Source organism: Sarcophilus harrisii, chromosome 1 (genome assembly GCF_902635505.1).
Source record: "Sarcophilus harrisii chromosome 1, mSarHar1.11, whole genome shotgun sequence".
Lineage (NCBI taxonomy): Eukaryota > Metazoa > Chordata > Mammalia > Dasyuromorphia > Dasyuridae > Sarcophilus > Sarcophilus harrisii.
Window position 1 is genome coordinate 696108898 of NC_045426.1, and position 14430 is coordinate 696123327.

General features: G+C 42.8%; 1 protein-coding gene and 1 long non-coding RNA gene across 8 annotated transcripts in view; one reads left to right on the forward strand and one right to left on the reverse strand.

Moving 5' to 3' along the window:
* TAOK3 (TAO kinase 3) overlaps positions 1 to 14430 on the reverse strand; it is a 223019-nt gene that overhangs the window by 7482 nt on the left and 201107 nt on the right. For all 6 annotated transcript variants that reach the window (XM_031948691.1, XM_031948688.1, XM_031948690.1 and 3 more), the window contains one exon: positions 12595 to 12807. In XM_031948691.1, the coding sequence (XP_031804551.1) occupies positions 12595 to 12807 (213 nt within the window). The remainder of the gene's footprint in view (positions 1 to 12594; positions 12808 to 14430) is intronic.
* The window catches only part of LOC116420843, a 69975-nt gene that overhangs the window by 5973 nt on the left and 49572 nt on the right, over positions 1 to 14430 (forward strand). The gene's annotated exons all lie outside the window — the stretch shown is intronic.

The following is a 14430-nucleotide window of genomic DNA, read 5'->3' on the forward strand; positions in this document are numbered from 1 at the left end:
ATTACTAGTAACTCTGTAAAGAGGAGTGTCATTTATGTGATGAAGTTGGGAGCCATATTGCAAAGGATTGAGAAGAGGGGAAAGGAAGTAGAGACAGGGAAATGTTGGCTGAGGAAGGGAGGAGAGAGGGATGAGAACTGAAGGGAATGGCAGTGGGGTCTGAAGGGAACATTTAACGCAGTAAAGTGGGAACCTCTATGTGGGGAACTAGACAAAACGCTTAGAATATTTGAGGTGGACAACTGGTCGGGGTCCTGGGAGGCTGGGGCTATCCTCTGAGAAGGGAGAGACTCTCCGCAGAGGGGGTGAAGGCCCAGGCTGTTCCCACGATGGGCAGGGGGCACAGCCGTGAAGGCCGAGGGCAGGGCATCAGAGTGGGACTGGAAGCAGCCCTGCTTGGCTGGATTATGGGACACACCATAAAGCACTGAAAGAACTGGTGGATGTGATTACTGAGCAAGCAAACTGGCTTGGAGATTAGGTGCCTCCTTGAGGTTACAAGGATTAAACAGATTTCTTCAGCCTTGCATTCAAAGCCCTTGCCAGCTTTCCAGACTGGTTTGCTTCTTTGTTTCGGCCCAACTAGCTTACCGACGGCTCCCACCTCCATGACTCTGCACAAATTGTCTACACACCTGGGACGCGCTTGAGCCTTGCCTCGGCCTCTCAGATCCCTTAATTCCCTGTCACACTCATCTAAAGTGTCACCTCCCACAGGAAGTCTTTTCTCATTCCCTATTGTTGATGTTCTCTCCCTCAACTCAAATTATACTGTATTCATTTAGGTTTAAATGTATTTTCTTGGTTCAGTGAATAGAGTATTAGACTTGAAGTAAGGAAGTCAGATCCTGTGAGACCTGAGCAAGCCATTTAACTTCCATTAGCCTCTGTTTCCCTAACTGTAAAATGGGGATAATAAAACCTTACAGGGTTGTTGTGAGAATTAAATAATATTTGTGAAATACTTACAAGCCTAATAGTGCTACACACAGCCACACCTGCATGAGATATTATGATCATTACTTAACTAGTCATAATAATAATACTTTGAGGGCAGGCATGCTTTTTTCTTTTTTGTCTTTGCATATTCAGTGTTTAGTATGAGATCTTTCATATAGTAGATACTTACAAATGCATATTGAATGAACAGATTTGCAAAAAAGTCAAGTTTTCAAAATGCCTGCTAGGTAAGCTAGACTTTAACTATGATTAAAATTTTACAACTATTATGAAAGGGACGACTAGTGGACATTTAAAAAAAGAAGAGGTAATTACATAGAGCCAGCCTAGTTGCAGCAAGTATAGAATATGGAAGATGAATCTTTCTTTTTCTTTGTGAGTCTCCAAACTAGGATATACAAGGAATAACATAGATATAGGTTAATTAGGCTTTAGGATAGGCTTGTCCTGGACAAGTGGAGAACAGAAGGGCCGGGCAATGGCCTAGGCAGGTGGATTGGGAAGGAGTTGAATGGCTGGACTGAAAGAGTGCACATCCATGGTTCCGTGCCAACTTGGTGGGAGGACACTGGCGGAGACCCCCAGGGATCCTGTGCTTGGCCAAGCAATGCTTAGTATTTCTCAGTCATTTGGGTGACATGTGACAAACATGGAATTCTGAAGAAGCGGCATGAAGGATTTCATCAAAGCAATGTTTGAGCGGAAGAAGACAAGCAAGAACTAGGGAGAATCACGAAGTCACTGGTCTCTCTGCAAAGTGAACCAAGAACCGAGAAGGCTCCAGCACATGGGGTGAAACCCTTTATATGGAAGGGACAGATAAGGGGTGAAAAGAATGGACAGATACTACCCCATTGAATGAGTTGATAAACATTTTTAAGTACTTATTATGTGCTGACTCTGGAGTTACAAAGAAAGACAGACAGCGTCCCTGCTCACAAAGAACTCACATTCTAATGGAGGAGACAACATGTTAGATACATAGGTACATAGAAGATTCTCTCTTTCTCTCCTGTCCTTCTGTCATATATTCAAGTATCTGTCTAGTTGGTCTGCCTGTCTGTTTGTCCATCCATATCTATCTATCTATCCTGCCTGTCCTTCTATCCATCTGTCCATCTAGTCTATCTGCCTGCCCATCCATCCATCCACTAACCTGTCCGTCTGTCTGTCTGCCTGTCCATCCATCTGTCCATTTATCTGCTTGCCTTCTCTATCTATCCATCTGTCTTTCCTGTCTATCTATCTTTTTACACATATTCTCTCTATACAAAGATTTATAAATATAGCTATACCCTCTACTTATCTGTATCCACAGATCTATAGAGGAAGGTACCAGGGAGTGGGTGGGTGGGGTGAGAAGCTAGAGGAAAATGAAAGGCAGGAGTGAGAGGGCAGAGTATTTTAGGCATGAGAGACACGGCCACGCAAAAGCAGTGAGGTAGGAGATGGAGCAGGAACTGCAGGAGGACCAGTGATGCTAAAGGATGCAGGATATGCAGGGAGTGAAGTGGAAGATGACCACTATGGATTCTGGTCTGCATGGCAGAGGGGAGCTCCCACCCCAAAGAAATCACGCAGCATTTTCTGGGTAAAGTTGTAGTGACACATTTACAGTCTGCACCAAAGTGAAGGACAGCCTGGGACTGGACCTTCTCACCAGGATCCACAGGCCAGGACCTTGGAGCCACTCCTGGGTTCAGAAATGGGCTTTACACTAAGTGAGGCGCTGCCTGAACAGTGATTTGTGTGAAAAGGATCCAGAGATTTTGGTGGATGGAAACGCCAGGGTGAGACGGCAGCGTGACACGGCGACTCAGAGAATAAGTGCCACTGAAAGCCCCCTCACGAGAGGCCGAGCGTTTGGGTCCGGGGGCTGCCGGGCGGCCGTGGCTTTGGGAAGGACGCCAACAGACTAGTGACCAGAGGAGGATGGCTGAGATGGCCAGGAGTCTCAAGACCATACCAAGCAGGGAGAAAGGAAATGGGGGTTCGTGCCTGGGGAAGAGAAAATGCAGGCAGGTTTCAGGCTGATATAAGGGGGGAACCCCAAAGACTTCCTGACAATTAGAGCTTTGCAAAAATGGGCTGGGCAGGGGAGGTGGGGAGCTCCCCCAAGGCCTTATCAAGGACACTGTTGCAGAAGAGGGACCTCATGTTCCGGTGTGGGTTGGAGTAGGTGGTTGCAGAGATCAGTCCCAAAGGAGGAATTCTGGAATTCTGACTGGTTATTCTTGGTCCCATTGACAGAATGAGGATGATTGGGTGGAAATTAGAAGAGAGAGAAAGAGAAAGCGAGAGAGAGAAAAAAGGGAGGGGCGTGGATTCAGTTTTGCTACAACAACAAAACTTTCTAAGCATTAAATCTCTTCACAATCTGGCCTCAGCTTTCCTTTCCAGCCCTATTATACGTCATTCCCTTCACTGCAAGGTCAAACTGAAGTTCTTACTGTTCCTGCTATTTGATATTCTTTTCCCCCTTTTCTGGGGCTTTGCTCGGATCTTGAACCTACTTTAAACATTCTCACGCATTATTCCCTCCTCTGAAGATTCCTAAAGAATCAGTTCTACTGACACCTTTTACATGAAGACTTCCTTTATGACTGTTTCCCACTTCTCTCAAATCCCATATATTTTGTATATCTCTCTCTATATGTACATGTTTTCTGCCCTTATTAAATGTATGCTCCTTGAGGGCATGCTCTATTTGCTTTTATTTTTGATACCCCATGCCTAACGTAGTGTCTGGCACATACCAAGCGCTCTACAAATGTTAGCTATTATTATTTAATAAGATAATAATTATAAAGTTCTTAACAAAGTGCCTGGTATGTAATAAGTTCTATGTGTTAGCTATTATTATTATTGAATGAGCTAATAATGATAAGTTGTTAGTACAGTGCCTGATATACTGTTAGCATTATATAAATGCTAGTAATAATGAAGATGAAATAAATCATATCCATATGGATATTCTTTTGTAATAATTAAAATTTGAAGGCAAATAAATTGTCATTAAATAGAAGGACAGCTTACAGGTTCTCTACAGGTCCTGATTAGTGTGAAAAATGTATCCATCCCTGGAAATGGTTGCAAGTACTCAGATTCACAAAATTTAAAGTTATAATTATACAAAATAGAGTAACTGGTTCCCGCCCAATGTAGTAATGTGATCACTTCTGGGGATTAATTAGTCATACTAATCGAGGCCTGGATATACAAGAGCTGATTTCATCTAGTGATCAAAAGTTAATAAGAAGTGTAATTTCAAGCATGGACCCCTTGGTCACCTTACTTTATAGGGTTCATACATGATGAGCATGAGTGAAGAGATCATCTTTGTGGTCTAATAACTGTTTCAAAGCAAGTCTACAAAAAGGACCTTCTCAATATTGACACTGAGTCAAACATTGAGCTCGGGGCTCTCAATGCAAAAGTGGGCCCAGAGGAAGATGGTGAAAGTTATGTTGGAAACTATAATTTGACATTAAACAACCCAAGAGACCAAAGGCTTGCAGGTCACCCAGAAGCCTTGACTTTTTTGGCCATGGTGGGCACTGAACATCACAAAAAAATAAAATAAAACGATGTCTTCCTTAGAGCAACAGGACAACTAATGTAGGAGTCATTCTAGAATCAAATGGCTGTGCTGCTAATTTCTGCTTCAATCAGTTCCCATGGGTTCAATTATCATTCTTATGCAAATAATTCCTACTCTACATATACAAGCCACATCTCTTTGATGAGCTATCATCATACATTACTGACTGCCTCTTGAATATCTTGAACTGGATGTTCCATTGACATCTTAAATTCAGTATGTTCTAACCAGAACTCTATATTACACAACCTTTCTATATCTATTTTCTATTCTATATCTATACACTGTCATGGGTATCGTCACCCTCCCAGTCACCCAGGTTCACAATTTCGGTGTCATTCTCGACTCCTTATTCTTTAGAGCCCTCCCCCAACTTTTATACTCATCTATCGCCAAGCCTTGTTGATTCGATCTTCATAATATCTCTCATACGTACCCCCCTTCTTTCCCCCGACACTGCTACCACTCTCAAGCCCGAACTCCTGTCTGAACTATTAACTGCCTGCTGTTGGGTCTGCTTTCCCAGCTCTCCCCTCTCTAGTCCATCCTCCACTCGGCTGTCAGACTGATTCTCCTAAAGCATGTCCGACTGTGTCACTCACTACTCAGTGACTTCCAGTGGCTGCTTATTGCCTCAAGGATCAAATATAAAAAGCTCATCTGGCTGAAATTTAAATTTCTTCATAACCGGCTCCACCCCTACTTCTCCAGTTTTCTTACACTTTTCTCTCTTTCCTAATGATAAAGCTACACTGGCCTCCTTGCTGTTCCACGATCCAACACTCCATCCTCTTGACTATATTTTCACTGGCCATCCCCAGTGCCTGGGGACTCTAGTTCCTCATCTCTGTCTCCTGGCTTCCTTTAAGACTTAGCTCAAATCCACCTTCTCTAGGAAGCATTTCACCCTCCCTATCCCCCACCCTATGAGAGCCTTCTCTTAAATCAACTCCCATTTCTACTATATAGTAAGCTAAATCCTAACTCCCTTCTGTAATCCTATTACTTTCTCTGTCTTTCTCTGTTCTTCTCCCCCCTCTCTTATAAATGTCTTATATGTAAACCTTTGTTTCCCATGTTGTCTCCTGCATTAGATTGTAAGCTCCATGAAGCCAGGGGCTATTTTTTTGTGTTTATTTTGCTTTGTTTTGCTTTAATCTCCAGGTGTTAGCATAGTACCTGGAACATGATAAGAGCTTCATAAATGCTTTTGACTTTCAGCTCCACAGATGCATTGTTTGGGGTGACAAGCTGTGGGAGCCAATGAGTCTCTTCCAACTGATTCTAATGAACACAGAACCCCAGAAGGCCCGGGGTACTCTGATCTATTGGTTCTCTGGGTTATCTCCATCCAGAGTGGTCATCTCTTCAACAAGAATATCCCTTTTCCCTATTTCGTTTTGTTTCTTTCATCCCTATCCACTGCCCCACTCTGTTCTAATCCACACCTTTATTTGCCCTCCCATTCCATCATGCATGAAGGAAACCCTTCTCTATCATTAAGAAACTGCCCTAGAGAAGTCAGGTTCCAAGCAGATATTCATATAAGCAAGGAGATTGTAGAAGAACAGGATAAATACATACATTGTTGGAAATAAAGTATATCTTTTTCAACAGGGAAATGGAAGAAAAGAAGGGAGAAGAATTAATGGAAGAAATTAGTCTTAAGCAAATAAAGCTCTAAATATGTGGGGAAATATAGCTCTTTTTTGGGGGGGCAAAGAGAATCTGAGAGGATGCCCGTTAACTGGGGAATGCATAAATTACAGTTTATTCAGTATAGGAGATAAGAAATCATGAAGGGCACAATGGATAGTCTTGGCCCTGGTCAGGAGGACCTGAGTTCAAATCCAGCCTCAAACACTTAATGCCTCCTAATTGTGTGACCCTGGGCAAGTCACTTAATCCCAATTGCCTCAGGGGGAAAAAAAAGAAGAAATCATGAAGGGGATGATATCAGAGAAGTCTCAAGAGACTTGTAGGAATTGGTGCAGAGGTGAAAGTGAATAGAACTAAGAGAAAAAATTGTGCAATTACAGCAATATAACAGACAATTTTGAGAAAATTAGAAACTCTGAATTGGTGTAATCACCTATTCCAGAGAATTCATGATGAAATATACTATTCACCTCCAGGAGGGAGAGAGGTGAAGGGCGCTGAGTACAAAATGAGACATTTCTAAAGGCAGTTTTCTTTTTCCTTTGGTCTCACTTTGTGGAGGGAAGGGTTAGGGTGGGAAGGAGAAAGGTGGATTTTTGTGGATTTTGGAGAAAAACCAACCATATAATTAAGAACAAAAATAATAATAAAGTCCCCTTGAGCTTTGATCACTTCCTCCCACCCTCTTCATCGTCTGTAGCTTCTAGAAACGGGATTCTCTCCCAAGCACTCAGCCTTCCTGGCCTGTCTCTCTCTCGGGTGGCCTGTTTTCTCCCATACACAACTCCAGGCCCCACGGAGAGGGGAGTGGGCTTACTCCTTGTTTCCTCTCCCCTTCTAGAACTCCCTCTGCTGCCATCTCTCTTCTCCTCTGAAGTGCATTCTAAGTCTTTGCTGCTACCATACACCTAGTTTCTAGGTCATTCTCCCCCCGTGTCCTGGAGTCCAACATCTGACTCCGTCTTTCTCTTCCTTTCTCCCTCTGCCTTCCTTCTCGGAGATTATTAAATAAGTCATTGTCTCCTCAGAAATCTCGACCACCGCTTAGTTGATCAGTCCTCGGCTTTAGGGCCAACACCTTCCCTTGCCCTGGGCCGTCCACATGGATCTCACCGTCAGTCATAACTGAGTAGGTTCTTGAGCTCCATAATCTTCCTTTCTGATGCTATCACCCATCCCTCCATCTGTCCCCGCACTTTGCTCCTTTTAACTCTATGGATTGTTCTCCCCCATCAGGGACCGGCTCCTGCTTTTTTTGTTTTTTGCATCTTCAGTACTTGGCACAGCACTGGGCCCACAGAGGGGCTTCGGCGATGCTACTTGATGGGCTCTCTCCCTGCCTCCCAATCCACGCCCCTCGTTCTCGGTGTTTGCTGGCTACTTCCACTGCACACTCTCAGGTGAAATTGGATTAATGCAAAGATTCCACTTTGGCTCCAAAATCACTTCTCGGGGACAAGATGGGGGAGAGGAAGCTAGACAACGGCTCACCCTACGACAAAATCTGGGACTCTCAGAGGGCTGGGACGTGGCAGCCTCCGCTGGCAGCGCGGTTTTCAGCTGCGTTTCAGCAGGACGGGACCGAGGGTAGGGATGTGATAGTCCCTCTGACCTCTGTGCCGGTTAGCTCACGTCTGGAAAGCACCTGCGGGGCAGAGCACTTCCGGGCATGTCACAAGCGGCTGGGTGGCACAGCAGGCAGAGCACTGGGCCCGGAGTCACGAACTCAAACCTGGCCTCAGACATGTCCTAGTCAGGTGAGTCTGTCTCAGTTTCCTCATCTGCAAAATAGGTTCAAACAGCGTCTCCTCCCATGGCTGTGGTGAAGACAGAATGAGATGTTTCACAAGCTTCAGGGGGGTTATAAAAGCGCGCTGTCAATATTCCTGTCCCAGAGACCTGCGACCAGGATGCTGAAAGGCCTGTGCCGTGTGAAGACCAACTGAAGGAATTGGGGATATTTAGCCCCAGAAATGGAGACTCAGGAGGGACGTTCCGGTTTCCTTCACTCCTTTATTTCCTTCTGGGTTTGGTTCCAGCAGCCTCCTTGCCCCAGAAGCTGCCTTGGCCCTGTAGCCCCTTCCGATTCTCATTTCCTTCCAGAACTTCTCTTTTAAAAGGAGGACCCCCAGACGGGCTTTCTTTATTCCCCTCTGGGACCTTCTTCTGACTCTCCAGACTTCTTTCTCCATTATTCCTTCTCTCCTTCCTCTCTCTTCCTATTAGAATGGAAGCTCCTTGAAGGCAGAGATAGTTTTATTTGTATCCCCCAAACTCAGTATAATATATATATATATATATATATATATATATATATATATATATTTTTTTTTTTTTTTTTTGGAGATAATTGGGACTAAGTGACTTGCCCAGGGTCACAAGCTAGGAAATGTTAAGTGTCTAAGACCAGATTAGAACTCGGGTCCTCCTGACTTCAGGGCTGGAGCTCTAGCCACTGCACCACCCAGCTGCCCCTCAGCACAATATATTAAGTGCTGAATAAATGCCGCTATTTTGCCTTGCCGGAGCTTCTTCCAGGCCCTTCATAGGGGATTAGATTTGTCCTCTGGTCTCAGGGAAGAGAACTAGGAATCAGACAGACAGAATTTGCAGAGAGAAAAAGGTAAATTCGATGTAAAGAAAACCTTTCTAACTAATGCAAAGGAGAATGAGTCACCTTGGGAAGCGACAGCTCCCATCATGGAGGCTTCCCAGCGAACAACCAAGGTTAGATTCAGTCACTGCTCAGATCTGTGTTTCCCCACTTCCTCCCCCTTCCAAAGGCTCGCTGCCTCACACCTCGCCACTGGCCCCTTCTCTTTTCCCACAGTGGTTTAGGAGCTTATTCTCTCTCACTTGGACTCATTATCTTAATACTTTCTTTCTTAAATCTGTCTCTCATCTTCAAGGTTCTCCTTCCTCCAATCCGGTCTCCCAGACCCAGCTTCCAAGAGAACAACACTAACGATAATAATAACAGCAGCATCGATAACTGCCATGGGGGCAGCGCTGTAAAGTTGTCCAAACATTATTATGGGGTATCCCCAAAGTCTCAGTGCGCCAGTAATCAATCAATGCTTTTATTCTCATGTCTCTTGAGTTTCACGATAACCGTCAGGGAGTTACTAAAAGTACTGGTTATCTTCATTTTCTGGATTAGCGACCCAGAGCTCCAAGGTTACACAGCTAATATGAGGCTAGGTTCAAACTCTTTTTTGCCTCCAAGCCCAGTGCTCTGTCCGCTAGTTGGCCACAGTAGACTCCTGGATGTTCCCCAACTTATCAATGACTCCAAGGCCTGAACAGTTGCCTCCCACTCCCACGCCCCCAACCTTCTGCTCAAAAGCCTCCCTCCTTATTGAGCTGATGGTGAAATCAGAGCTAAGTCTTGATCCTTGGATGCCCTCATCCCTTCCCTCCTCAGTTGGACCCCAAACTCCCTTCCTCAACTTATCTTACCCAATTCCTTTTCACGTATCTCCACTCCTTTCTCCCGTCCAGTCCCACAAACGCAACATTTCATTTCCCATCTCCGATGGGGCAGACAATGTCTCTTGTGCTTGAAATCTTATCTAAGTTTCTCAGAATTCTTACCTTTGAAGGTCGGCTCCATGAAGCTTTCCCTAACCCAAACAATTTTTAGTGTTTCCTAGCTCCTCAAATTATCTTGTCTTTACTTACTTGGGGACAAGCTATATCCCCTTTGGAGAAAGGACTATTTCATTAACATCGTTGAATCTCAAGATCCTGTGCCATTGCCTGGCACATAAATGTTTGTTGAAACTTTTGTTGAATTTATGGATATACAAGTAATATAAAAGAACCCGGGGACCTCTTTTGCCAACAAACAAGTCACCTCGAAAAGCTAAGACAGCCAAGGACAAGTCTGAGTTTGAATGTAAACTCATCTACAAAAGATTAAGGAAGATGACAAGGGAAGATTTTGAACAACGTTGTCTCGCCACGCGGTACAAAGCAGTGAAGGGAAGACAAGTCTGCACAAAGCTTGTAATAAGAACAGTTCCCGATCATCCCCATTTATAGATGGAACTAGATCGTGGATGACTGATTAACAAAAAGTATGATTTCTCTAGTGATTGAATTTTACTATGAGCAAACAGTGGGGTGAACACATCTGGCTTCTAACCCTTCATTCCTTCTCAAGAAGAGAAAAGAACACTCAAGAAAATGAAGCTGCAAAGATTTCAGACCACAGACATGCAGAGAAGATCTGGATTGGAGGAGAGAACTTTCAAGGAGTCCAGTTTTCAAGAAATCTCAAAGAGGGCAAAATTCTTTGAGAACACAAAAAGTTATAAAGGGTATTTTTATTTTTACCCCAAAAAGGCAATTGAGATAATATAAGCAATTGGCAATCTCTATTCCTGCTTTCTGATCTCTTAAATTTTTTTCAAAAAGAAACTTTGCAAACATTGGAAATAAGAGAAAGGAGCAAGTAGGTTTTCAGAGATAATTCTCTCCAGCAGATAATAGCTCCACAGCCACACAGTTTGCTGTGAGGTAGAAAGAATATAAGATCCCATTTGGTCTAATGTTTGTTGATTTTTTTTAAAAGGTATTTGGTTTTTTAGGATCATGGAATCATATAATTTGAGAGTCAGAGAGGAAGCCCAAGTCAAACACTAAAGAAATGCCCACTATCTCATAATACTGAGCAAATAGTGAATCTGATCTCCTTCAGTGAGCATCTCTCACACATATGGCAACATCATACAAGACCCATTAATACCTGCAACTTCCTAGAGATGACTCTTACAATCAAATGAGACATAAACGACACATCTTTGCTGAAAGTGCTTACGACTGTCATGGAAGATGTCAGATGGAAGAGGGATTCCACAAAGAATAGGGGTTCTTAATGAGTTCTGTGAACTTAAGAGAAGACTGAGACTTCTCTAGATTGCCAAAGGGACCCATGACTCTAGAAAGATGAAGGACTTCTGTTCTAGAGCAGTGGGGTCAAATTCAAACAGGAATGGATTCCACTAGCTGCATTCTGACTTTGTAAACTACAAATGTATATCACATTGTACAGTATTTTTATTTATTTCCCAGTTATACTTAGAGCCTGGATCTAACTATTTGTGTTGGCTGCAAATGTGACAGCTCTGCTCTAGAGTGTGGAATTGTACAGATGTTCCTATTTACTGGGAACATTGGACCGAAACTGCAGAAGAGATAGGTCTGGCTGGGCCTACCAGAAAAACCAAGGAGAAAAAGAATACCCATTTCCAGATTATGACCTATGGTTAGATGGGCAGATAACTGATCATTTAGGCCATTGGTATATAGATCTTCAATAGGCACTGCAGATGCCCAAGGTGGGTCCAGAATTGAATAGGAAGAGCAGGGAATGGCAGATTTTATTTGGGAAATGACAGTATTTAAGTGATTTCCAGCTGTTTCCTGTTACCCAAGAACTTAAAAAAAAAAACAAAAAAACCTGCATGCTCTAAGGATGCCCCAGGAACTTTTATCAAGGGATGCCATGTTCTCTCAAGAAGCAAAATTTCAGGTCACCAAAAAGACAACGGAAAGATATGGAATGGACATAAACAGTCTCATATCCAGCAAATAGACACAGAAGATTTCAAGGGCGCGAATTTGGAAAAAAAAAATATAGGGCAGTTTTAGAGCAGGAGCTCTCACACACAAGTCAAAAGTACCGGTTTCCACAAAATTAAAAAAAATTAGTAGTGGAAGACTTTGGATGGGCAACTTCTTTATGGAGGTTTTATGATGTTTTAGACAAAAACTGCCTAAGAGAGGGCACAGATGAGTTGGCACATTGCACAGCAGAGGGAGTTTTGCCACCGATGGGATTATGGAACAAGCAGAATAGGAAGTTTCCCTTGTGGCGTAATGAATGGGAGAAAAGCATGTGTTATCAAACAGAGCCTTATTCTTTGGGCTGTATCACCGTACTTAAAGGTGATATTAGGGAGGTCATCTTACCCTTAGAGTACCTGCTGGGAAGAGGATAATGACTACGTAGTTACCATGTTATGTAGTTATCATTTTCCCTGGTCTACATTAAAAGGCAGCCTTAAGCAAATGCCCAACTGGCACCAGGTGTCACAGAAATAGAAAGAACCTTAGATATTAATGGATCAGTGAATTGATCTCTCCCATTTTACAGACGAGACAACCGAGATCCATGCTCTGGGTCTGGCTTTCTGTCGGATCGTTATTCTTGTCGAACACACCGCCACCTTCATCCCGGCTATCCCAATGACTAGATAGTAAATACGAGGCTTGAAGCTATTCGCCAACTTCTCAGAGTTGTGGGATCTGGGAGCCTGGAAAGACCATTCCATTTTGGAATATTTTCCTGAAGTGTGGTAAATGCTTACCGCTTGAGAGGCCATCATTTCATTAATACTCTGCTCATACTGTTCTGCCAAAATGGCCAGTTTCCTTGTCTGCTCATCTTTCAGTGTCTTCAAGATTGTTTTGTGCTCATTCTTTGGAGTAACTTCCAACTGGTGATTCTTGAGTGCTTTATACTGTTTGGTCTGGACTTTGCAAGTGTCCTGAAACTGCTTCTTGATCTGCATCTCCATGGCCTGTGTGGAAAGATGGCAGAAGAGACATAAGGAGTAAATCAAGAATAGCTACATCAGATTTTCGCTTTTATGGATGAACTAAAGCAACGAGGAGCATTTCTTTTGCTTCTGTGCAAAATAGATACTTATTTACATACTTGTCAAGTCAAAAGTGCTTATTAAGGACCTACTATGTGCCAGACACTGTTTTAAGCTCAAGAGATACAAATAAAAGCAAAAATAGACTTGCTGTTTCCCCCATAAGAATCTGAGCTCCTTGACTGTATCATTCTTTGTATCCTCTGCCTCTGCCCAATATACAATAGGTGCTTAACAAGTGATAACTGATTGATTGTCTCTGTATCCTGAGTGCTTAGCATAGGGCTTGACATACAGTAGGTACTTGTTGACTGAGTGATGTTTGATGATCCAGTATGTGGTATTTTGACAGATGAAAAAATATGATACGTTTATGATAATTATAGATAAATTTTGTTTTAAATAAATTAAATGAATTGGACAAAGAATTTTGAACTTAAGCTGCATAAAAATAAATTGCCCAATTAGGATTCTGTTTCCCTAGCAAACAGAGCACCAAGATATATTACAAAAACTGGCCCATCAATGGGCACTACCTGAATTCTATCTCTTGGTTGTAGTCAAAATGGAGTTGACCCAGGTCTGGCTTTGAGGCTGGCTCTCAAAACAGACCACGTCCATAAAGAGAAACACAAAGTAATTGTGCAAGGAGGTGCTGTAACTGGAGGCTCTGGGAAGGTGTCAGTGTGGAACTCTGAAGGAAGCTTGGGGCTTTAGAAGGTAGTGGTGGGGAGGGGGCACGTTCTAGGCCCTAGCTGGCCTCTGCCAAGGCCTGGAGGTGGGAGAGGGGCAGTCCTGTTCAGAGATAATAATCAGGAAAAGAGAGCATATGTGTATGTGTATGTATGTATATATATATATATATATACGTATATATATATACATATATATATATATATATATATATATATATATATATATATATATATAATGTATCTATTTATCTAATTGATATATCAGTCTATCCATCATCCATCCATCCACTCATCTCTCTATCCATCTGGCTAAGAGAGCTCTCAGTGCAGGCTTGCATTCTCCCTCTCTCTGTCTCTGTATGTCTCTCCTCCATCTCTTGATTCATCCATCCATTTATCTATTTCTAAATCAATCATATATCCCCAAATCAATCTATCCCTCTAGCTATCAATCATCTATCTAACCCAATCCCTATCTATTTCTCTGTCCACCCATTTATTCTCTATCTACCCACTCACCCATCTATCCATCCATCCTTCCATTCCTAAATCAATCATCTATCTATCCCTAAATCAAACTATATCTAGCTCTCAGTCATTTACCTATCTATCCATCCCTCTGTGTACCCATTTATACAACCATCCATCTATCTGTCTACACTTTTCTTTACACACTGCACATTATAACCATATTATTCTTGAACATGACTTGTCCATAGCTATTGCACATCCATGTCCGTGACTATTCCATAGCTATTCTTGAACATGACTGTCCATCCTCTACCTCCCTGATTTTTATCTGTATCTAAATCTACATCTATCTATATATAGAGATAACATGTGTGTGTAT